This window comes from Rhinolophus ferrumequinum, chromosome 2 (assembly GCF_004115265.2).
Source record: "Rhinolophus ferrumequinum isolate MPI-CBG mRhiFer1 chromosome 2, mRhiFer1_v1.p, whole genome shotgun sequence".
NCBI classification, from domain to species: domain Eukaryota; kingdom Metazoa; phylum Chordata; class Mammalia; order Chiroptera; family Rhinolophidae; genus Rhinolophus; species Rhinolophus ferrumequinum.
This window is the reverse complement of record NC_046285.1, coordinates 99233072-99258714: the sequence shown is the minus strand read 5'-3', so window position 1 is coordinate 99258714 and position 25643 is coordinate 99233072. Positions and strand designations below refer to the sequence as shown.

Below are 25643 nucleotides of genomic sequence, written 5' to 3'. Positions count from 1 at the left end.
CTTTTTTTCTTTTTGTTAGTTTCAGGTGCACAAGACAAAATAATACTTAGACATTTATCATTTATATCCCTCACACTGTGTGAACACCCCTCCCCCCATCCACTATCCCTCTGACATCGCACAGAGCCATTACATTTCCACTGTCTCTATTCCTAATGCTGTACTCGCTTCTTGTAAGTATATACATACATATATATACATATATACATATATATATATATGATTATAGTTGGCATTCATTATTGTTCAGCTTCAGGTGTACAGTGCAGTGATCAGGTTGCTAGCTAGCTCTTGCTCTGATGTTTTCCTTTTGGGTTTTGTGATTTCTAACAGCTAACCCTGAAGTTTTACTTGACCACCCAGATAGTGTGATTTGGGGCTGCAAACCTACTGTTTGCGATTATATTATTACTTCTCAGAAAAGATATATTTTGCCCCTTCACTCAGAAAACAAAATCAAAACCAAAAAGGTTTAAGGTTTATTTGTAGTCCTTGGTGGGGGTGTTGTAATAGGCTGAATAACTACCCTAAAGACACCAAACCCTGCTCCCTGGCACCTGTGAATATGCCCTTATTTGAAAAAAGGGTATTTGCAGTTTAAATTAAGGATCTTGAGATGGGGAAATTATCCTGGATTATCTGGGCAGCCATTAAATGCACCACAAGTGTCCTTATAAGACAGAGGCAAAGGGAGACACACATATGGAAGAGGAGAGGGTGATGTGACTACAGAGGCAGAGACTGGACTGATGCTACAAGCCAGGGAATGAGGCATTTGGAAGAGACAAGGAAAGGATCGTCTCCTAGAACTTCTGAAGACTTCTTTGATACCTTGACTTCAACCTATGGATACTGATTTTGGACTTCTAGTCTCTAGAACCATGAGAGAATAAATTTCTGTTGTTTTATGTCACCCAGTTCGTGGCACGTTGTTATGGCAGCTACAAGAAACTAATATAGGGGTGGGATTAATTTCTTCCTGGTTCATCCTTACACACAGAGGATGGCTTTTTGGGATTTCAGATTTATGGGGAGGTCTCTTTTAGACCCCACCTTGTGTGAGCCCTAAGCTTTGTCTTTTGTCCCCTGAGCCCTTGTGAGCGGCTGCAATCTACAGGGTTTGTCAAACGCCCTCAAAGGGAAGGGTGGCATTTAACCAGTTTCTCTAGGTTTTGGCCTCTGAATATTCCTTCCTTCCTTGCTAGGAAACATTTTTTGTGTGTGTGCTTTATGTTTTCAAAAATGGCACCCAACAGGCTCATTCCGCATCTGACAATTCTGCAAATGGAGTATCATGAACACACACAGATTAAATAGAGAATAAAATTTTAGTAGAGCACCAGTACGATATGAAACAGATACAGGTAGAGAAACAAAACCCAGTCGAAACATCCCTGAGAATCCAGAAAGCTTGCACTCTGTACAGCGTTTTTCTGACCACTGTTGAAGTGAGGTTATTTTTTGGATCAGTCTTTTGGCAGTCTGGTGGGATTTTACAGCATCCATTTTCACTCCTCCTTTGAAATATTTTTATTTCTCACAATTAAAATCTGCTTCTTATATTAGTGAGCATAAGAGGCTGAAAATTATGCCTTCAGTGGTCAACTATTTTGTAATTATTAAGGTCTTTATAAAGCAGCAAGTTCCCAAGATGGAGTATTTTGCCAAGTGAGCCTTTAAAATTTAGCTGTCTGGTTGTTTAGACGTGGTCCCAGCATCTGCGAGTCTTACTGGGGCTTGCTCAGGTGGTCTCGGTCCTCACTTGTTGCTCTAATCACCCTCAGAGCAGCTGTGAGAAGTAGGGGGTCGCTGAGTCCAGCAGAGTGGGCTCCCTCCTCAGAGACTAGCACGAGGGCAAGTCCTGCCCAGAAGGGGCCCGGAGGCTGCAGCCGTCCACAGGCTTCTGGCTGCTTTCAGAGACTTCTGTGATGACACTCAGTTTGTCAAAAACTTCACTCTCATCAGAGAGCGGGAAGGAGAAAAACAGAAGCTTGCTGTGATGAGGGTGGCCCAAAAACTGCAGGAGGAAAAAAAAGAAAGTCAATGATCAAATTTTCCCTGAATTTTTTCCCTTGGGGCTTACAAAGATTTTACACAGAATTCATGGCTGGAAAATGTTGTTTTTTTTTAAAAAAAGTGACAATAATAATATGAGAGTTCCTCAAAAAATTAAAAATAGAATTACCATCTGACCCAACAATTCCATGTCATGGTAGATTCCCAGAAGAAATGAAAGCAGGGTCTCAAAGAGATACTTGTGCACTCATGTCCACAGCAGCATGATTCACAGCAGCTGAAGGGTGGAAACAGCCCAAGTGTCCATCGATGGATGGATGGATGGATAAACAAAGTACGGCATGTGCACGCAATGAATTATTCAGCCTTCAAAAGGGAGGAGATTCTGATACATGCCACAACATGCATGAACGCTGAGGCCATGCTCAGTGAACTAAGCCAGACACAAAAGGACAAATACTGTATATTCCACTTGATGAAGGACCTAAAATAGTCAAAGTCATAGACAGAAAGTAGAACGGTGGTTTCCAGGGGCTGGGGGATGTCGGGGATGGGGATTGACTATTTCATGAGTGCAGAGTTTCTGTCTGGGGTGATGAGCAATCTCTGGAGATGGGTGGTGGTGATGGTTGCACAACAATCTGACTATACTTAATGCCACTGAACTGTACAGGTCAAAATGGTTAAGAGAGCAAATTTTATGTTATGTGTATTTTACCACAATTCTAAAAAAAGCAACAACAAATCTGCAGCTCATTTTCTAAGTGATTGCGGGTCAACTGGGAGGGAAATGTTTAGGCCACTCGTGCTGCTGTGGCACTGACACAGCCTGGCTGTCATTTCTAGGAAGCTGGGATGTCGCAGGCATGGGATAAATGTGTCTTGAAATAACCAACAGAATCTCCCATGCATCCTAAGGCTGAGTTAGGGAGCCCTCTGGTGCTCCCAGCATCCTGTGTGTCCCTCAGTTTCAGCCCTCCGTCCTGCACTGTCCAGTATGGTAGCCACGAGTCTCCTGTGGCTACGGACCACTAGAAATGCAGCGAGTCCGAATCAACCTGTGCGCTAAGTGCAAAATACATACCAGAGTCTGAAGCCTTTGTGTGAAAAAAGAATGTAAATATTTCCATCATTTCTTAAAAGACTGATGACATGTTGAAACATTTTGGATATACTGGGTTATAGAAAATATATTAAAATTAATTCCACCTGTTTCTTTTTCTTAAAAAAATGTGGCTATTAGCCAATTTAAAACATACATGGCTAACGCTGGGTTTCTGTCTATCACGTTTTATGGACACTGACTCCTCACGGTTTGTCTCTCCCAGTCATTGGGGCTAGTCAGGCAGGGACCAGCATCTAATCATCCTTGTGTCTCCAACTCTTTGAACAATGAAGACGCACTTATGTTTCCTAAAATATCTGATTTCACGTTCTCCATTTTTTATCCCTGTAGGCCCACAATGCTCTTAAAGCGTTGAATTTTTCTTTTCTTTTTTTTTTAAAGGAGGGCACAGCTCACAGTGGTCCATGTGGGGATCGAACCGGCAACCTTGGTGTTCTTAGCACCACGCTCTCACCAACTGAACTAACCAGCCACCCCAAAGCGTTGAATTATTAACCTGTCCTTTCTAGCCTTTTATTTCTAGTTCCATCTCTAATTGATCTCTCTACTCCCTAATTTTTAATGTACTCTCTACACTCCACCCTTTGCTATGATTTAATCTACTGGTGTGAACTTGCAGGCTCTCTCGTCTGGGTTCTGACCAGCCAATGGAAGGGAGGGGCAGGGGCCAAGAGGAATTATGTCCATATCCCTGTTGGGCAAAGGATGAGGCGGTGGTTGGGGGTGGAGAGGAAGAACCGCTCCAAATCCGCAGATCCAGTGGCTTCATAAGAACAGACTAGAAGCTACCCTTGCTTCTCCTGGGAAATGGGGAGAGGAGAGAAGAAGACAAGAAGATACGCTAAGCCTCAAGAAAGCAAATGTCAGGCTGGTCTCCCGGCTGGACACACACACGGAAACTGGTGGACGGGTGCATATATCCGTGTTGGATAAATCTCACTGTTGCTTTTTCCCATCCGCAGCAAATCTCCCCAACTCAAAATTTCTCTCTGGGCCATGGTTCATGGATTTTCTACATTATGAGTCAAACTGGAGAATTTCATGTGAGGACCCTGATCTGCTCATAGTTCCTCGGACCTCCTTCGTCCTCCCTCCTTGGGCCCTTTCTCCAGCAGCCCCGCCCGTATTTCTCTGATATTTTGGGGCTGGCTCCGCAGTCAAGTCTGCAGAGTCTCCTAGCCTTGGCAGTGAGAGCTCATGCCCGTGGTCCCTTCACACTATGCTTTGATTTGCACGTCGCCCCATCTGTCCTTTCCTGTCTGCCGGTCTCTTTGATGGTGAAGCCAGAAACAAAAATAGCAGGCAAATAGGTGTAGTTCCTCTCGGTGCTCCAAGAGCAAAACACTTCCTGCCCAGAGCAAAGGGCCACCTCTCTGTGTTTTTCCTGCTGCAAATGTGGTTTCTCAAATTTCACCTCTGGAAGATTCTTGGCTCGTCCTGGGGCTGCAGTGTTGCTGGCACTCTTGTCAGAAGGTCCTTGTCACTTAGGCCCTGTGTCCCAGGTCTCCCTTCATGGTGAAGGTGCTTGCTCCCTAGCTCCCAGGAGCACTGGAGATGGAACACTCACAGAGAGGTCCCTCTCCAGAAATTGTCCTCTTTGGGAGGAAGCTGCCTCGGCCAGGGGTACGTGTCCTTCCCAGGGGTACGTGTCCTTCCCAGGGGTACGTATCAGTCGATTGACTGGTGTGGGGACAAGGCGTGACATCAGCTCTCAAGAGCACAGGTGAACAGGACCAGAAGAGCAAGAAGTGACAAGGCCATGGTAAGATACATGCACTTCGGAGGGTGGGTAACTCACTCTGTGAAGAGTCAGGGACCTGCCACATCAGCGAAGTTTTAGGGGTCCTGTGGAGTAGGGCATGGCAGGACATCCTCTCCAAAGTAAGGACCGATCATCGCGTCTCACCCCTGCCACTGCTATGAAGGCAGCAATATGCTAGATGGCGTCTTTGGGTTCTGGAGGCAGCACGTTCCGCACCGAGGAATACGACTCCACTGTGTGGACAGAGTGACACAGAAGGCTGCCCCCCTGAGGGGGCGCCGAGCAGGAAAGGGCCCTGCAGAAGGGACGGGCTGTGGAGCAAGCTGCCCTGGCCACATGGCATGCTGGCTGATGCAGGGGTACAAGGCCTGGCCTTAGGTACCATGACAACACGGTACTCGAACCCCTGGGACCTGGCAGATCCTTGACAGGTCTATGGTGGAGAAAGACACTGTGTGGAGTTGATGGCAGATCCGAGAGGAGAGTCACAAGGCACATCACATAGTCCCGGGCCAGGCAATGACATCTGCCCTGGACAATGGGACCCTATGTGAAAATCAGGTCCTGGAGTGCTATGGGGACCTGGCAAAGACAGGGCCTGTGGTCACGGGACCCCAGGTGACGCCACCCGCACTGACCATTGTGAGGCCTGTCAGACCCACCAAAGGAGGTCACAGGGCCCAGAGGCAGGTGGCCTGGCCTCCCATGCCATCTTCCCCTGCTGTACCAGGAGGTTGCCTCTGCTCACACCATGACCATGTAGGGGGACGGGTCTTATAACCAGCTGAACAAGGAGGAAAAGGACAAGTGTGGTTCATAGAGAGGTGGAAGTGGCATACGGGCGCAACAAAAAACGGCCTGCTGCAGCACGGGAGTCCCAACCAGGGGGCCTGAAGGGAGGAGTGGTGAGTAGAAAGCCTTCCACTGGCAGACAAGTGGAGGGACGAGTGGCCCTGCTGACCTCATTCCGTGACCCACCTGGGGAACAGGTGCTCTCGGGCCGTGTAATTTTAGGCTCTGTCCGTCTAAAGCAGGGTCAAATCCATGGCCCATGAGTTAAGAATGGATTTAGAATTTTAAATCATTACGTTTAAGTGGTTATGTAATATCTACATAGTATCACAATTCTGCCTCTTAGCTGCAAAGCCTAAAATATTTGCTGTCTGGCTCTTTTAAAACCAGTTTGTTGATATCGGGCCTAGAGGGTTCCCAGAGGGAGAGAGTTTCCACCAGGGCACACTGTTCGGGAATCCTGTTCGACTTGAAATTATGGCTGCCACCTCATGTCAGGCTCCTCATGCCAAGAAACTAGCCGGCAAGGAACAGAGACACCACCCTGGTCATCAAGGGGAGAAAAGGCTGCTGTTCCGTAACTGGGGGCACTTGCGTCATCGGGCGTCCCACGGTGTCCCCAGCCCAGTTCTGATGCGAGCGGTGAAGTGCAGTCGCCACGGGCCGTGAAGGCTCAGACCTCGCAGAGCGGAGGGGCTGGGTCACCCAATCAGGTCAGCAGAGGCTAGTGGTGGCAGAGAGGTCTGTACAAGGGACCCTGAGTGTGTGTGACCTGTGCTCCTGCGACCCACAGCAGCGGTGGGGCTGGCGCTTGTTCCACTCACCCTCCTCTTGTAACTTCCCAGGGAGAAGAGATGGGCTGCCACCCAGGAGGCGCCGCTCCAGCGGGTCCAGTGGTACAAGGGGTGGACTGTAGTGGACGCTGTGATGAGGCCCCCAGTCCTCCTCAGGGAGGAGACACCCACTCCCGAGGTGCTGGGAGCACTGTTTGCTGGCGTCTCGCAGTTGCATGTCTCCCCAGGACGATCGTTTGGTTTTGCCCCCTTCCTGGGGTAGCCCACATCTGGCCCAGGGTTAATGCAGGGTGCACAGGCCCTCTTGCCTCAGCCTGGGACACCCTGAAAGGGCCATCCCGGCTCCAGAGCCCCCTGGGGTTGGCTGAGGCCTCTGTTGTGACTGCCTCACAGCTCAACCTCTCTGTCCCCTCACCATCCTGCTGCCCTCCCACTTGTAGAGGTATTACCCCCACTACGCCTTCTGAATACAGAGCTCCATCTTAGAGTCTGTTTCCTGGCAAATGAGACTCCAGATAGGTTATTTGGGGGCTGGGCTTGGCATGTTTTCGTTCTGAAGTGTTGGTGGACATCCAGAATTTCACTCCCAGGGCCTCTGCAGTCGCTACCCAGGCACACCCTTTCTTCTTTCGTAACCTTTTGAAAACAGCTTTCCTAAAGTCGACGACATACATCCCATAATTTCAGTCACTCGCAGATATCCCCAAACTGAAAACACACCTGTCCTGCCCCCCATCTCTCCTCTGGCTGTTCGCTGGCGCTTGGCTTAGCATTTTCTCTCTTACTCTGAGCTCTGCTCTTTCTCTTCTTGTCCCCGAACCATCATTGCCTTTGCTCCCTGATGACCTGGGGCGTTAGGCAGGGAAGGTCAGAGAGGGAATGATGTCCAAGTTGGAGGGAGAGCTTCTGGAACAAACCTCTGCCTCCTCTTTGAGGGCTGTTCCATGACCACAGAGGTGCCCGCATCGGGCACCAGGAAACGGATCAGCATGCAAGACACGGGTCATTCTCTAGGAAAACATGCTGGCCTGAATTAGCGCCTGGACTTCAAGGGAGAACTCCTTCCAATCAGGGTTTCCAATGCACACGGGCTCCCCCACCACCTACCTCTTTCAGGTGCTGGGGAAGAGAGTTCCTAGGGCAGAAGGTGTACTTGGTCTTCTTGTAGACGTACCACAGCAGGGCGAAGCAGCCAAGGAGAAGCAGGCAGGCCGCGCAAACCGAGGCTGTGAGGACCACGGTGATGACGATCCAGGACAGGGATGAGTCTGCAGGGAGGACGGAGGTGGGGGTTACATTCTTGTCACACACAGACTGGGTCACGGTGACCTTAACACTGTTCCCACCATCACGATCCAATGGCAATCCCTGAAAACAGGGCCCATACGTTCCTCTCGGAAGATGTGAGGAAACACAGCAGCTGTCTGAGGATTCAGAGATTTCCAGCAAGTTTCACCCCTTTCCTAGCGTCTTCCAAGTTTGGTTTCTGGCATGATGGCTGATACGCACAAAAAGAATAATAAGCATGAACTCTGATCCACTTTCCCTACTCGCAGGGTAGGTAGTGAGGGGTCTCCCGTTCTGGATAAATCTCTTCTACCTAGAAGCAGAAAACGGGACTCCCCTGGGCACCAGAGCCCCAGTTAAACACACGCACTATAGCGCTTTGTACTGAGAACTGCTAAAGCTCTCGGCACAGATAATTCCACAGAAACACCTGCACTCAGACACCCAAACTCTAAGCGTGGCTTCCAGCAGCTGGAGGCCACGCTGCTGGGAGACACAGCGTCCTCTTAAGCTCCTGTCTGGAAAAACTCAAGGGCTGCCAAAAGAACTTTCTATTGTCCCACCAACGTCTGACCTTCCTTTCTTAGAACATTTACTATAAAATGAGTGAGTCCTTCCTCTGTCCCTGAGATGTGTATGAATCTCCTACAACCCAGCACTGTCTTTCTCAAGGACCCGAAAGCCATCCTGCGAAATGTAATAAGGAAGGAGTGGCCTGTCTCTCAGTCTCTGGGGGAGGGCACAGCCTGCCTTGAAAAATGCCAGTTAGCATTAGACACAGATGGTCTAATCGCACTGACCTTGACCCACCTTCTCCCTGGCTTTTTTACTTCCCTGACTGCGCTTTCCCTTTACCCTCCCCCATTCTTCCTTTAAAATGCTCAGTTAGCTCTTTCCCTTCCTGAAGCCCTTACTAAGTGAAATCTGTTCTTCCACTTTAACTAATGTCCGACGGCTTTATCTTTGACAGTATTCAGGATGTCACCCAGGTCTTTTGTGGTCCTAGCTCCTCTGGTTGAATACTAGGTCCCTTTTCCAGTGCCCTGGCCACCTAACTTGCCTATGCCCAACCCCTGGCAACCAGCACCACCCTCCAGATCAAAACCCAAAGCATCTGGTGCTGAGAGAGGCCAGGAGAACAAACCCTGCCCTTTCAGAGCACGCACTTCCAAGGGACCGTTTGTGGGGGCAATGTCAATTTCTACTTACACAGGGCAGATCGAGAACCCTGAAACAGCAAATGCTCCTAGAGCTACATTAGCCGCAGCCACCTGCTGGCCTCTCCCAGCACTTAGCACAGGGGCTCACAGACATTCCTTAAATATCTGGTAATGGAGGTGCGTCTGTAAGGCGGGCGGAGGCTGGGAGGGGCCTGCCGCATGTCTCTGCCTCCCTTCTTCCCATGTCATGCTTTAATTCACTCTGGCAGTGACCTCCTAGTCTTTCCAGCTTGTGATTTCAGAGGACCTCCTTTTCCAAGTTCCTCTATGAATTCTTGTTTCATTTATTAGAATTAAAGGGTGGTGTCTTCTAACCCACACATTTCAACATGTTCAAAGCACACATGTGCTTTCTTGGTGAATGCAGGGTCACGTGGCAGTGAGCTGGCTGGAGTGGCCCCAGGCTATGCCCTAGCAGACGAGAGGAAGTTGACCTGGGATCTGACATCCCAGCTCTTGAGGAAGTTCCAGCATCCACATCCATCTGTCCTTCTTTTTAATATTTCAATAGTCTCTAAGTGGCAATGCATCAGAATCGCTTGTTAAATGCTTATGGCTGGGCCCACCCTGGCACTGCTGGTGACATTGTGACGAGCCCCTGGAGGCCAGCACTGGGGTCTCCTTGCATCTCCAGCCAGGCCATCGTAGCATCTTAGACAAGGACAGTCCACAAGCACACCTGGTTGATGCTGACAAAATTCAAAAGATGCTTTTGTGACTCAACCCAAGGGAGAAGAGAGGAAGGAGAGAGGACACTGCTTTAGACAGGCTGTGAACTGTCAGAGACTCTATTAATCGATACCCTCTGCGTAAAGCTTTCTAGCTTGTGTCAGTTCCATTGTCAGTTCCAGGCTGTCAGGCAGACCACCCTCCTCTGTTTTACCCACAGAGACGTCATGCCTTTGCTCACCTATGGAATTAATCTGCAGGGAGTAAATTACAGGGAAGATAACCTGGGCTTCGACCAGCCTGTGTTCTGTCATTTACTAGCTGAGCAACTTTCACGTCTCTGAACCTTCGTTTTCTAGTCTGTAAAAAGGGAGAAGATCCTTAGAAGGCTCTCACTGAAAACGTGTCGTGAGGTTGAGATGAGATTATTCTGTTTAAGCAAACCTAAAATGATGTTTGATGACAGCCATTTTTCAATGGGTCATACTTTCATAAAATGTTTGAATTTTGTCACGTGGTGGGTGATCATTTATAGTCACAAAATATTTAAAAAGTTTTTCTCTTTGGTCCAATTGTATGCCTCATACGGTGTGTCATGATATAAACCTTCAGAAATACTAAACGATGTGATTTTAATGGTATCATTATTAATAACAGTTATGACATCTAACATGTACTAAGGGCTGACTCTACGTCGGATATTGTTCTGAGTTCTCCCAACCCCTACATACGGCGGCAACATTTTATTCCACCCATTTTGCAAATGAGGCAGCTGAGGCTCAGCGTGGTTCAGGACTTGCCCCGTGCCACATGTTAGGTTGGCATTCACAGTGGGGAAGGACAGGATACGGGGATACTTGGGCATGCACTCCAGGCTTTGGGACAGCAGACAGCAAATGTTTAGAGGAAGGCATGGTTCCAAGGCCAGGGAGTCCAGTGATTCAAGTGAAAGGGGGGTTCCAGAGGACAGAATTCTGAGTTAAGTACAAATGACTCAAGAAAGGAATACAATGAGAAAAAAACGTAGAGAAGGCCTGTGAAGATAACTTGTGGCACATATAATATAGGGTTTTTCTTTTTTTTTTCTTTTCTTTAAAGGTGTTGTTGAGAGGCCCAGCCAACTCAGGCATGGAGGAAGGCACTCACGCAGTTCCCTCAGCCACAGACCTCTCCAGAGGCAAGCCACGGAAATGGGGTTACAGACAAAGAAAGGAGTGTGCTAAGTGAATTCCCTCCAGAGACACAGCAAGACTTCTCAGCTTCTCTGTGGCTTTGCAGTCCTGAGAAAACTGGCTCATACACTTGCAGAACAGCTCGGATGACACTGCAGAGAGCATGTGCTTGGGAGAGGTAAAAGAATCCTGGATTCAGGCAAACAATTTGTGCCTTTACAAAAGAAGAGGAAAAAAAACCCAAGAAGATTCAGGAAACTACAGGCCAGTAAACTTGATGCTGATCTCCAGAAAACATACAAACATTCCAGAATGGATAATGAAATGGTTAATTACATACCCTTAAGAAAGAAAAGAATGATAATTAAACATGATAACATTAGAGGGGGTGGCCGGTTGGCTCAGTTGGTTAGAGCACGGTGCTGGTAGCACCAAGGTTGCCGGTTCGATCCCCGCATGGGCCACTGTGAGTTGCGCCCTCCTTAAATATAAATAAATAAAATAAACATGATAACATTAGGGCACCAGGAAGAAATTAGCTCAAAGTTGCTGCCTTTCCTTTTTCGGACTGGGTTACTTGTTGGTAAATTATGGCATATTATGGGCTGGTGTTTCCCAAGCCGTGTTCCTTAGAACGCTAATCCTCCAAGGTATTGAAAGATGAAATATGCTAAAAATGTTAATACGCAGGGTGACTTTTCTGAGAGGGCAACGCAGTGCACCATCATTTCCAACCATACCTGTCTACAGGGCTCTTACTTTGAGACACTAGATACTCAGAGAACACAGCGGGGGCAATGCTGCACCTGGCACTGGGTGTCGATTTCAGCTGGCATTTGCCAAAGTCTTTCACAAGGACTTTGTGTTCAATAGAACGAAACAGCTTACACAACAGGACACCACATTCAGGTGGACTGGTGACCAGTAAGCAAGTGGTGAAGCAGTCTAAAGGAAGGTGCGTGCTGGAACACGCCGACGGTTTAAACAACACGCTGGTAAGGATCCTGAAGCTCTTCCTAGCAAATCAGGAGATGAGACAAAGCAAAACTGGGTGAGAAATGTATTCGATGACAAAAACCAACATTCAAGAAGCACCTGACAAGCCACAACGGTGAATCAATTGCACATGCAGCGTTGCAATTTTCTCAGCCCTGCACAGTGACACCGAAGATGAACAGACTGCCCTCATTCAGAGGGAATTCTTTCTTTCCTCCAGATTTCTGTGACCCCCAGCTGAATGCCTTGCACCCAGAAGGGCCTTGTGAATGAAAATGGCCCAGAGTGGCCCCACTTGCATTCATCCTTCCATGGTCTGAGCTGGCTGAGCCTCTCAACATCGTTAATGAATAAAAAGGCCTCTCATTTGTGTGCAGACATCTAGGCCACGAGATTTTGTCACCTTGGATGCAATGCAATGCGTCTGCATGTAAATAATCACAGTCTCCAGGCTAACTGGTACCCTTCTGTCTCTTTTCCTCCTTTGTTTTCTCTTAAGAAACACCAAGTGTGGAGGCACTCTGCCAGATGCAGTGGCCCACGTCATATGTGAAAGAGTGTTGAGGTCCCAGGACTGTATTTGACGATGGACTCTGAAACAAGCAGCGCTTGCTGAGGAGTGACAGGGTTTCTAAACGCCTCCTTCCTGTCATGTGTCTGAAGGACGTGGAGATGTGCAGCCTGGGAAGGAAATGCTTCTGGGGTGCATGGGGGGGTGGTGGTGACGGAGCCTGACCTCTGCTGGGTGCTCTCCGGAGGGCTGATGAGACTTGCTCCAGGGACAGAATGAGCACAGCAGAGGTGGGCGCACAGAGACAGACCTCAGCTTCCCCAACGGAAGACGCGTCCCTCCCACCCTCTGGTCTGAGTGGACTTGCGGCCTCACAAGCCCATCAGTCAGGGCTGAACTGGGTGGGAGTTGGCTCCATGTGGTGACTTCTGAGGAGGCTTGTCACCCCCACACTCGGGCGTCTATAAAGCTACTTAACATGCTCAGAGGAGGAAAATCACAGACGCTGCATCTCAACACTCACCGTCATTGATGGTCTGCTCACAGACAGGCTCACTCCATTCCCCGGGTTTGTTTCGATCAGTAAGAAACCCTTGAACTTGAACACAGTAAGTTGTCCATGGCTCAAGATTTCTGAGGACCTCAAAGTCATACTGAGTACTGACTGAATGCTAGTAACGAAGACAAAAATAAGAACATGTCTCAGGAGTGAAGGGACACCCTCACCCTCATTGCCACCCCCCCACACACACACTTACCGGTTTTAATCTTTACTTCAGGCTCAAACTAGGAAGATGAAAGAATGAGGCATGACTCCCTGGTCATTTCAGGGGTCCCATTCTAAGGGACGGGGCAAGGACTGTGATCCTGACAAACCATCTCATTTCTTGAATTCTCTCATTTAAATGACATACAAACCACCCCACTTCTTTTTGAAAAACAGATAAACTGGTTGCATGGGTTGAATTGTGCACCCCCCCCCCGCCACCAAATTCATATGTTGAAATCCTAACCCTGTAGTACCTTACAGACTGATTCAGTTGGAGATAGAGTCTTTATAGAGGTGATCAGGTTAAAATGAGGTCCTTAGGGGGTCTAATCCAGCATGACTGGAGACCTTATAAGAAGAGGAAATTTGCACAAAGACACACACAGGGAGGATTCCATGTGAAGATGAAGGCAGAGATCAGGGTGCTGCTTCTACTACAAGCCAAGGAACTAAAGAGTTCCAGCAGCCACCGGAAGCCAGGACAAAGGCCAGCCCTGTTAACACCTTATCTCGGATCCCTAGCTTCCAGAACCCTGAGGCAATACGGTCGCCCAGCTCGTGGCATTTTGTGACAGCAGCCTGAGCTAATACACCAGTGATCTCCAGTAAGCCTCAGTGAGTTTTCTAAGTCAAGAGCACGTTCCTGACTCTGGCTGTCTGGGGTTCCCGTCTGAATCACTTCTGCACCTGCGTACCTGGGTTGCCTTCCTCCAGCGGCCACCTTACCTCGAGGGCGCACACCACAGCCCGCCTCTGATGAGAGCATCCCTGCCTCATCTTAGTTTGATCTAAATATAAAATACCATCATTGATGATCTGTTTCTGAATTTGAGAAACCAAAATAGTTCCCAGGGAAATAAAGGGAATTAGGAGTATATACTACTTGTACTTCCATCAGGGTTGTAATTTCCTTATAGAAGGGTCCTATGCAAAATTTGCTTTAGGAACGGGAACTTCAATAGAAAGTGAGCACACACTTGTTTTACTTTTGTAATTGATTATTTTCCTTTTGGGGCTGGGTTTGTTGACATCTTGTCTATATTCCTTTATTGTATGAGAAGCTAAATTCATTGAGGTTAAGAATTATTATACCAATTGACCACATGAAGAGTATGGTATAACTTCTAATAATTCAAAACAAAAATAAAACCCAAAAGTCCAGGCTTTCGTTTCTAGAAATCCAATACCTCTAAAACCTTACAATGCTCTGTTTTCAAAGACTAAACTCAGAGGCTGACCCATAAGGGGCAGGCAGGGAAGAAAGCAGCACAGATGTGATGGGACCTGCTCCCGTCCCCTCTAATTGCTTCCCCGCCCTTCACTTCTGGGCAAATTCTGGTTTTATCTTCTCCATTTCTCCCATCAGGAAGCAATAGAATTTGCAAAAGTCTTTTATGCTATCAGTTTCAGGATCTAGTATGACACCCTCTCAGAAACATTTGCATTCTAAAAGAGAACCATACTGTCTTATTCCTTTTGGACTGCTATATCGCAATACCACAGACTGGGTGTCTTATAATCATTTATTTCGCACAGTACTGGGGGCTGGAAGTCCACAATCAAGGTACCAGCAGACTTGGTGTCTCATGAGGGCCTACTTTCCGGCCCATAGCTGCAGTCCTCTTGCTGTGTTCTCACATGGAAGAAGTGGCGAGGGAGCTTTCTGGGGTCTCTTTTGTAGAGACAGGAATCTCATCTATGAGGGCTCTACCCTCCTGACCTAAACAGCTCCCAAAGGCCCCACCTCCTAATACCATCACATTAGGGATTAGGTTTCAACATAGAACTTTGGGGTGGGGGACACAAACATTCAGTCCACAGCACATATAAACCAGTAATGCAGGCACCAGTAAGGAGCTGGGGAGCAGACAGCCTTTCCAACACTCAGCATGTCACACCAAAGGCTTCCACACACGGGCTGAGTGACTGGACAAATGTGCAACCAGTTGCCTGTTCTGTGAGCATACTCTAGATAAGAAGCTAAAGATAAGCTGCGTTTTGTATTTCATGCCACTCAGACATAGTAACTGTGGAATCAAATCCTTAGAGTACATTGATTACGTCTTGAGTGGGTCCATCTGTCTTTAGTTTTGCATCCCAGAGCTTAGCAGACAGTTGCATGTGATAAGAAACCATAAAGCACATTATTCTATATTGCTTTCTAGGCTTACATTTCCTGGGGCAGATATCTTATGCCATTTAATGGAGCATTTTCTGAGGGAAAAAGTTAACCTGAGATTCTTTTGGGCAATGCAATATGTACATATAAGTTAATTACATTCCTAAGACAATACACATAAGTGACCCTTTCCTCCCAAACTCTTGAGAATTAAGTGATAATTTCAACATTTAATGTAGAAGAGATAGCATATATGTAACTTGACTGATATAACATATACGTCAGTTAGTTTAGGACCACAGAAGGCATTCAGCTCAGAAGCACTAAGTATAAAAATGAAATTTGATCAAGGATGAATGAAAATAACCTTAACGTGTCTACATAAGGGGAAAGGACCTCATGTACTGACCATATACATTGGCCAGGCAATGAGACAAGTTTATATTTTTCATTATGTCATTGAATTCTCCAGTAATCCTATGAAATACATTATTATCCCCACTTCATTAATGAAGTGGGTTATTATGCTCTTTCTGCAGAGATGAGGAAGCTGTGGTCAAGCACGTGACCAGAGTCACACAGTGGCAAGGGCAACATTCAAACCAGGTCTTTCCACTCCCAGCCATGTTTTCAAAGGAATTATCCCCTGAAAAGGAGGAGAGCAATGGGGAAAAGTGGGGCAAACAGGTAAAATGTGACACTGTTCATCCAGTATCCAGGGGTGGGGCTGCCTGACCATGAATTTGACTATTCTGTGGTGGATGCGGACATAGGGTTCAGGCCAGGGAACAGTAGTCAGTCAGCTGATCACCAGATTTGGCTGATTCCAAGTTCCCCAGCCAACTGCTGAGTCAGCTCTGGCTTCTCCTGCAACTTCCCTTCGGGGAAAGAAAGGCCTGTCCTCATTGCACCAGCATTTTGGAAGTCAGCTCTGCACATTTCCCTGGGTCTGGGAAGCATGAGCCAGAGATGCTGGTCATCCGTCAGACTGGGAACTTCTGGGGCTCAGACGATCAGGCCTTAGATCCTCTGGACCTTAAGGTGCTGCCACCTTGCAAGACCCTGACTAGATGGCTTCCTGGCCTCCTCTCTCCATTGTCCTGGCTTCAGACCAATAGTGAGCAAAGAAAAGGGAGCCTGTATTTGAAATACGTATGATTTGCCAAGCTTACCTTTTCATCAGAGCCATTCTTCCAATATTGCACATTATAAACCCATGAGTTATAAATATTCCTCATGGTCCATGTTTCATGTTCCTTCGCAATTTTAGGGGCTAAGAAACGTATATGTAAAGAATTAGCAAGTGCTTCTACTTGCATTCCAGGAGGTCCAATAATGGCTAAGTATGAGAACAAAGCAAAATGACAATCAAATATCACATTTTACAAACGTCAACATTTATTTTTCGTAACTGTGTAGACCAATTGGTCTACTGAAGTACTCTATTTGATATACCATTGCTATGATGTTGGTTGACACGGCTAAGGAGGATTTTGCTATTTAAAAAAATAATAATCTGATAACCTTTGCCTTTACTAATCATTTTTGTCCATTTATGTTTATTGTGATTTTTGATATGTTTGAAATTATTCCAAGTACATTATTTTGTGTTTTCTGTAAAGACTTTTTTTTTTTTTCTTTTTGGCTATCTTCTCTCTTCTCTTTTCTTTCCATTAGTTTGAATTTTCTTTATTTCCTTTGCTGGGCTGGAAACTAAAGATGGTATTTCTATTATTTTTAATGTTTAGCATATACAATTAACCACACACATTTTCCAACAAATTCTGAAGCTGTTCCCTTCCAAATGCTCTTTTACTAGATATTCATGTGGGTGGCCCCTTCACTTCATCTGGATCTCAGCTCAAATGCCACCTCCTCGGAGCGACTGTCTCTTACCACCCTATGTAAAGAGCAGCTCCCATCACTTCCTGCCCTGGTACCTTGCTTTATTTTCTTCAGAGTCATAGTCACTATCCATCATAAAACATATATCTGTTTATTATCTGTCTTCCCCACTAGAATGTATGGTCCATGAGGGGAGGGATTTTTGCCTTGTTCACTGCTGTAGCTTCAGCACTAAGAACGTGCTTCGTACACAGAAAGTACTCAATAATAACTGCAGAATGAATAATAGGTGGCTCTGGGCAATGGTGCCATTTGAGTTCTCTCCTGTATTCTTCTCTGGCTGCTGTGACTTTTTGGGGGGCTGCTAATGGGCCTGCTTTTTGCATTCTACCCTGTTTCTAATCTGCTGGTAGCTGAAAACCAGATAAAAAAAATTATTAGCTATTTCTCCAAAGCAAGTATAAATAGGTTCCACATGATATCTTGAAGCATTTTCCTATTATATAAACTTTGAGAGGCAAATATCCAACATGGGGTAGTTGTTACTAATAGCATGGATGCAGGAGCCTCATTTGAATCCTGCTCGGCCACTCTTTCTTTACCTGTGTGAGCTTGGGCAAGCTGCTTATCTATTTTATTTCAGTTTCTAAAAGGAACTTCCAAAATAGGATTCTCTAAAATAGGATTCAGAACTAGCCAGGACCTGTTAGTGAGCAATCACAGGAGCAGAAACCTGTACTATGTTTTAGAGACTTGACTAGTGTTAGGCTGTTTGTACTTTTTCATGGCCACGTTTTCTTCGTTTTAATAAAGATACCTTTAGAAAAGATAATGTAACTTTGATAATTTCTCACTCCAGAAATAAGAGTTTTTTGCCCAAGCCTGGGACAGAACTGAGAAAAGGCAGAAGGGCATCCTAGCTGCGTTCCCTACCAGGGAGGGCAAAATTGTAGGCGCCACCGGGGTCAAGAGCAGGGGAAAGGTACAAAGGCTGCTCCTCACACAGAGACAATCTAATGCTTCTCTCCGTCCACTCCTTAGAGGCTCTTTTGACCCCTTATCCTCTTATTTTCTCTACTGCTATATAGGGGTTTAATTACTTTTCAACTCCTGATATTCTAATTATGTTCATTTCATGACCTCTGGTGGGTCCCCATGACCCTCCAGATCTAACCTGGGAACATTTTCATTTGATGCTTACCAGCCAGCCTGACCCAACACCTCTGCCATTAGCTGCACCCATCCCTCTGTCCTTCATTCTGAGCAAGCTGGCTGTCTGCACCTGGTCTTCCTGTCTCCACACCTGCTAGAATACCTTTATTCTTCTGCCTATCACGTCACATTTCCGTAAGTTATAATTCCAAACTGACTTCCCCCCAGAAAATGTACTACAGTCATGCACTGCACAACAGCATGTCAGTCAACGATGGGCCGCATGTATGAAGGTGGTCCCATAAGGTTATAATGGAGCCGAAAAATCCCTTTCACCTCACATCGTCCTAACTGCCTAACATAGAGCAGCGCATGACGCACGTGTTGGTGGTGATGCTGGTGTAAACACACCTGCTGAGCTGCCAGTCGTATAAAGTACAGCACATACAATTATGTACAGTACATAATACGTGATGATGATAATAAATGACTATGTTACTGGTGTATGTATTTACTATGCTATACATTTGATTGTTATTTTAGAGTGTATTGTTTCTACCTATAAAAAACTTTGCTATAAAACAGAATATTGCGCCAGCAGCAGCTTCATACTGCACATCTCTTCTTTCCGCATGTCTTGACGGCATCATTTTCTCTTGTGCTTGATTCGATCTCGTGTTGTTTTGTAGACTTAGTGTAGCCTGTGTACAGTGTTTACAAAGTCTACTGTAGAGTACAGAAATGTCCTAGGCCTTCACATTCACTCGCCACTCACTCACTGACTCACCCAGAGCAGAACTTCCAGTCCTGCAAGCTCCATTCGTATGAGCCCTGTACAGGTGAACCATTTTTACCTTTTATACTGTATTACTTTACCTTTTCTATGTTTAGATACACAAATAGCACTGTATATTACAATTGCCTACAGTATTCAGTACGGTAATATGCCTGTAGCCTGGGAGCAATAAGCTATCCACACAGTCTAGGTGTGAAGTAGGCTATGCCATCTAGGTTTGCATAAGTGAACTTTATGATGTTCACACAGTGAAATCACCTAATGATGCATTTCTCAGAACGTATCCCCGTCGTTAAGCAGCACATGACTGTACATTAATCATTCCATTTCTTCTCGTTTACACTGGCCCCAATTCATCCTCACCCTCAAGACACTAAAGTTATTAAATTTATGTGTAATTATCTTATTGACTTAATGCGTATCCTTTCCTGTCTCTCCCATGAACTTAAGGCCACAGCCCGCTTTATTATATATTCCCTAAGCTCCTTGTACCGGGCCACCCACTTTATGGGCATTCAAAGAATTGTTGCTGATGGGAAAACCAAGGGGATAAAACCCAAGGCAGGATGATGACATTATAACAAAGTGACTTACTGTCATCCACAGGACAGAAGGTGATGTTTACCCAGTCTGAATATTCATCTGCAAGTTCAGCCCTGACTCGCAAGGTGTGGTCACCATACTTGGAAAGGTTTGAGAAGTCACATTCCAGCAAGGCAGTACTTGTGCACGTATCCTGGAAGTTCCTATAACTATATAATCAGAAAAAGAAAATCATGAGCGTTCTAACTCCAGTCTCTCTAAGGCTGACTGGGGCTTTATTCCCCCTGCTACCAAAGGATAATGGATGATAACAAGAGAAAAATAAAGCAAATTCTTAATCATCACTTTTGATGAATAGTATGCATCATCTATGAGCATTTTCTAACTGTGTCCCATGGGACCTTGATGATCCTTGAGATATCGTAAGACATTTCAAAACTAATCTGTTCCATGGTCAAACAATTTGGGGCAAAAACTGGGTTAAACATAAACAGGTATCTGTCTTCTTCACAACAGAACTTCTCAGAAACGTTCATAGCCTCATGAGCACGTGCCACTCCAAAAAGGGGTTGAGTGTTCAACATATTTGACCAAGGAAGCTTCCTCTCTTGATTATGTATGTCTGAGGGCAGTGGGACATGTTTTGTGCAATAACTGATACACACAGATTAGCCGAAATAAGTATATTACAATGATTTCAAATAATGTCCTATAAATGACTATGTTGCAATCACTCTGGAAAAATTATAAAACAATTTGTTGACCTCAGATCTCTAGCCCCGACACCAACCACGGAAGGAAGGGTGGCAGAAACATAAAGTGGAAGAAGAAAAGCGATGTTTGGGAATCCACAACAGGTGCATTAACCTCACAACAGCCTGAAGAGGTCTGATTAGCTCCAACCTGACGCAAGAAAACTCAGGCTCTTGTCTTGCAAAAAGTGAGGACTCTGCTGGTTTCTCAGTACACTATCTGTCTTGGTGTCAAAGCCAGTAGGGCTGTCCTTAGAGTTTACAGTAAAAGTGATGGTGATAAAAAGCTTAACAGCTAACACTTCTGAGTACGAGGTGTCCGAGTTGGTGCTAAGTGTTTTTTTTTTTAATTTATTTTTAATTTATTGGGGTGACAATTGTTAGTAAAATTACATAGATTTCAGGTGTGCAATTCTGTATCACATCATCCATAAATCACACTGTGTGTTCACCACCCAGAGTCAGCTCCCCTTCCATCACCATACATTTGATCCCCCTCACCCTCATCCCCCACCCCCCAACCCCTTTACCTTCTGGTAACCACCAAATTACGTTCCCCAGATTAATTTTCAAACCCGTGGCCATCCTGTGGTCACCGACTGCCCTCCAATCCCCTCACCCTCCCCCCCACCCCCCACCCCTCCCGCCCATCTAGCAACCCTCAGTTTTTCCTCATTGTCTCCCAAACTGTTTCTGATTAGTTCATTCACTTATTCTTTTCTTTAGAATCCGCAAATAAGTGAGATCGTATGGTACTTATGTTTTATCAGTATCATCTCACTGAATTTTCACAACCCCGGGAGGGCAGAACTGAAATCACTTCTATTTTATAGATGAGGCACAGGTTTGGAGAACATAAGAAACTTGCCCAACTGAACTCAGGTCTTTTTGACTCTGGAGCTCATGGTCTTCGGCACCACACCACATCTGGGCACCTTCTTAGCGAAGCCCAGAACAATCTCTTGCAAAAAGGAGGTAGAGATGATTAGGCTCATACTACTTTATAATCTGCTTTTTTCACTTAATGCACCACAAATATTTCGCCAATTAGTCACCTCTTCATGGCTGCCTAACATCCTGCCATTTGGAAAATTCAGGGGTCATTTCATGAAGGTGATTTTCTCACATGTGGCCAGTTGCTTCATTTAAACTAATGCAGCAATTGGCTAGAGGACACAGTATTTCAAAAGTTTTGCAATAACTTCTCTCTCACTAGATCAGCTTTATCGCATTTAAAAATATTTTTCTTCCTATTAAATAGGTACGATGACCCATTCCCTATATTTACACCTAATTTGTTTTAGAAGTTTCCATATAAAATCACCAACACATCCTCTGAAGTGATCCTTCTCTGGTCACCTCTACTTAAAGCGAATATTTAAGAGAGTTTGTGCTATGCCACAGCTCAGTCTTCTTTTTTTCGTCTGTTTTATTTTTGCTTTTTTAGTTGTTTTTTATTTTATTTTTTAAAGTATTTTTTAAAAATCCTTTGTTTCCTTTTTTTCCCCCCAGGCTAAACTCTAAACAAATGTTTTACAGAGCCATGGAAGAGTAATCAGATTTTTCAGGATCAAATTTCTTCCCCAAGGACACCCCCAGCATGTATTTTGTTCTCCCCAGGACATGCCATTCTTGGTCTGTACTTCTATGCTGAGGAGACCTGGAACCCAGGCACTGACTCTGGGTTATTGGGAAATCACTGGAACTCTCATCTAAACAGATGGACGCCCCGAACCAAAGAGCTCTACTACAAGTGCAAAGAACTGAACAATAAAAATAAACTACAGGCGGGAGAAGAGATAGAGAGAGAAGGAAGTTCATTTTCCACAGTGAAATCTCTAGAGCTATCAAGACTAAGTGGAGAAAACACTCAGCGCTAGAAAACACACCACAGGAAAGAAATAAGTTGTAGAATGACTCAAGTCCTCAGGAAAACTGACAAAAGCGGAATATGGACCATTGATGAGATAAGAGTATTGTATCAATGTTACAGCTGCCAGTTTTGATGACTGGTGATGTAAAAGATTATCCTTGCTCTTATGAAATATACAATGAAATGTTAAGGGGCAAAGGGCATGATGTATGAGAGAAGGAGAAAATGTGGTGACCCTTAAAAATTGGTGCATTTGGATATAGGCTATTAGAAAGTTCTTTGTACTGTACTTGAAATTTTGGAAAGTTCTGTTAGCTTGGAATTATTCTGAACTAAAAAGTTTTTTTTCAAAAAGTAAACGAGGACTATTTCATTCATCTTTCTACTTCTTCTTTGACTTAGCAGGCCTTAAACATGCTTAGAAAAATGAAAGCTGGATGAAAAGGAGTGTGGGATTAATGGAATCCAGGACCCACATTTTCTCCTGCTCCACTGAAGGAATTATCTATGTCTGTATGTTTCTGAGTCACATTGGAAGCAGGTGACCTCCCATTGCTGTTTGCACCTGGCATAAAGATGTGTCACCTGAAGTCTAGCCTCTGGCCTATGACGTCAGATTGCTAAGGGAGGGTTGGCACAGAGAAAAACTGATAGGCAGGACAGGTACGGGGAGGTCAGAGCAACACTTAGATAATCGTGTTGGGTGTCACACATCCTTCCTTCATAAGCCTCTGATGTTTTCAGAGAATAGAGCATTTAATAGCAGTAACTGTCTTACCTTCAATTTCAGGACACAGCCACAGAATCACTGAGCACCCACTATGCAAATTACCTGTACCCCACAGCACCGGGGCATGCTGTTACAATTTATTAGAGGGGATGGATGGAAAAATGGCAAGGGCCTTCCTGCCGGCATACCTCAGTTTTCCTCAGTGGCTCCCACCTATTTGTATATTGCTGACTTCTATCAACAGTACTGTAATCACTGGAAATGATAGTTTTCTCTGTCAGTTTCAGTGACAGTTTTCTCTTAAACAACAATTGTGACAAACCCGGTATGTTCGCTTTGCAGTAGGCTACCACTGTGGGCAAAGATATCCACGTCCAGGTGATTAAATGTCTGTATCTATCACTGTCCCTACGATCATCAAACCATGAACCATCACAGCAAGAAAAAGTAAAAAGAATTTGATTTGTGTGTTTTCAGAGAACAGAGTTTTCACAGGAATTCCCCGGACAGAAAGAAAAGGGCCAGCAGGGAGGCTCCCCGTGGGCTGTCCTGGTCACGTGGGTAACAGCAGTCAGATTTTCTCCTGTGGCCCAGCCCAGGGTCACCATCCTCAGGCACCTCCTACCAAGAGCACCCTAGCCTCACCTTAGGTGCTGAGCTGTGAAAGTCAGATTCCCTTTGGGAGAAGCAGGCGACTCCCATTGTAGAATATTCCGGAAATTAACTGAATTCATTCTGACGTTTTCAGGAGGAGGCACCATTCCTAACGCTGTAAAAATAAAGGGGAAAAGTTTGCAACTTTTTTCCTCAGAAAGGTGGTCCAAGAAAATGACCATATCCAATACTTGGGTCTCCCCTAAGGCTCCATGTCTTCAAATGGGTACATGGGTGAGGGAGAGACAGACACACTGTTAGTCGTGTTAGTTGTGAGCCTGGATTTTGCTGTAAGAGCAAGGAGAAGAAATTGTTGCAGGATGTGGGGATGGAGAGCAAGAGCGAACTGGATTTGGGTGGTGGACCATTTGGGTGTGTGTGTGTGGGGGGCGGTATAGATGGAGTTTAGATACATTTCCAGAGGTAGAAATTTCTGTCACATTTGGTGTTGAGAATTAGAACTTAATCTCCATTCCTGGCTTAAGCACCTGATGATGCCTTGACAGCGGCTGAGAGCAGGGAAAGCAAGAATCCCATTTTATTTGTATTAGATTTGAGATGATGGAGAGGTATGTAAGAAATGTCAAGGACATTTGGACAGCTGACAATGAGTCTGAGGCAGGGAGTCAGATCTGAGCTAGAGACAGAAATAAGTCCGTGTTTCACTGACAGTAAGACCAGGCGGGACCATCAGCTCTACTGTGTCTTTTGGAACAAAAATTAATGTAAGACCCGGTATTATATTATATTATACCCGATATTATATTATTATATTATATTCTATGACCAGGTCTTATACTAATTTTTGCTCCAAAAGATACATTAGAGCTGCTGGTGCGGCTAGGTCTTATTTTCGGGGAAACACCGTTTTAAAACCTTTTAATAGAAAAATGTCAGACATACACAAAGGCAGAGAGACTAGTATCAAAATCACCACTGCCCATCACGCAGCTAGTGCCAACAGAGACAGAAATTTGAGTCGCGGGCCTATGGCTGGTATTTAATGCCGGGGTTCTGCTGATCCCACCCAAAGGGACGGTGTAGGGGAAGGAGAGATGAGGGCTCCGGCCTGAACTTGGCTGTGCAGAGATCCGGTAGAAGTGGCGGGAGGGGTGAGCCATCATTGTTTGAATCTGGGCAGGTAATTTAGAGGCGAGCAGAAAAGGTTTCACTGGACTTAGAACTCAGAAGCCACAACAGAGCTGTGGAGTTGAGGGTGTTGGGGTGCTGAGGACTGAATGGGAGGCCCTGGAGGCCGACCGGGCACTTAGTCGCTTCCAGTGTGCCTACGGGGTCCGCTCAGGGGTCCCCCTGGGGGCCACTGCTGTCCCGCGTCGCAGCCGAGCCTCCTGGTTCCCAAGCGCACCTCCCGTCGGGACGCGGCGCGGATTGGGGTCCAGGTCCCTGTGCAGGCAGCCTGGCCTAGGAGCCAGCCCGGCGCCCACTCCCCGCAGACCCCTCACCTGACATCAAGAGGCAACTGCCCAGCAAGCTCCGCAGGCTGCGCGCCATGACCGCGCCGGGAACCCGGGAGGGCGCTCGGGGGGTCGCCGGCGGGCGCCGGGCACACCCCCGTTTGCCCCGCTTCGCGCCACGAAACAGGCTGGCCCGGCCCGGAGGCCGCTTCCGGGAGCCGGCGGGGGGGTGCGGGGGGCGGAGGGCGGGGCTATCCTGTGCCCCACCCGCTCCTTCGCTTGCGCTAGTTCCCCGGTTCTCCCGTGTCGCCGTGAGCCCTGCGAGAGAGGCCGATGTCACGGGCTTGGCAGGGGGTGACGCGGAGGAGGAACGAGAACTTGCTCCTCCCTCCGCGTGCGTGGACAGCACCAATAATAAAACAGGTTTCGAAACCGTAGGTACAGTGTCCCGATTTGGGGGCCACCCCGCCAACATTAAATGTACGCTTTGAAAGGTTCCCTTAAGTTAAATACACTACTACACCATCCCAGAGGTTCTATCTGGATGGTGGAATTATGGGTGGTGGTAGGTTTTCTCTACACCCGTCAATACTGTGTTGCCCAAGTTTTCTCCAACCAACCAGCACGGCCTCCAAAATCCCCACCCCGCA

General features: G+C 46.2%; 1 protein-coding gene across 1 annotated transcript; it reads right to left on the bottom strand.

Annotated features, from left to right (window-relative positions):
• Positions 1–227: 227 nt before the first annotated feature.
• IL10RB (interleukin 10 receptor subunit beta) lies at positions 228–25314 on the bottom strand. The gene is made up of 7 exons (XM_033132252.1): positions 25042–25314; positions 23570–23693; positions 19621–19778; positions 16406–16572; positions 12869–13016; positions 7598–7758; positions 228–2017 (listed from the first exon to the last, which is right to left on the bottom strand). Exons 1-7 carry the CDS (start codon positions 25088–25090, stop codon positions 1844–1846), a joined length of 981 nt encoding a protein of 326 aa, XP_032988143.1. The 5' UTR covers positions 25091–25314; the 3' UTR covers positions 228–1843.
• Positions 25315–25643: the final 329 nt, after the last annotated feature.

Bases quoted from the DNA above. Each gene is read 5' to 3' on its own strand.
- IL10RB (XM_033132252.1), bottom strand. From the start codon at position 25,090: ATGGCGCGCAGCCTGCGGAGCTTGCTGGGCAGTTGCCTCTTGATGTCA. The intron at 23,694-25,041 runs GTGAGGGGTCTG...TTATTTTTACAG, and splicing joins CAGTTGCCTCTTGATGTCAG to CGTTAGGAATGGTGCCTCCT. The intron at 16,573-19,620 runs GTAAGTCACTTT...TCTCATACTTAG, and splicing joins CTTCTGTCCTGTGGATGACA to CCATTATTGGACCTCCTGGA.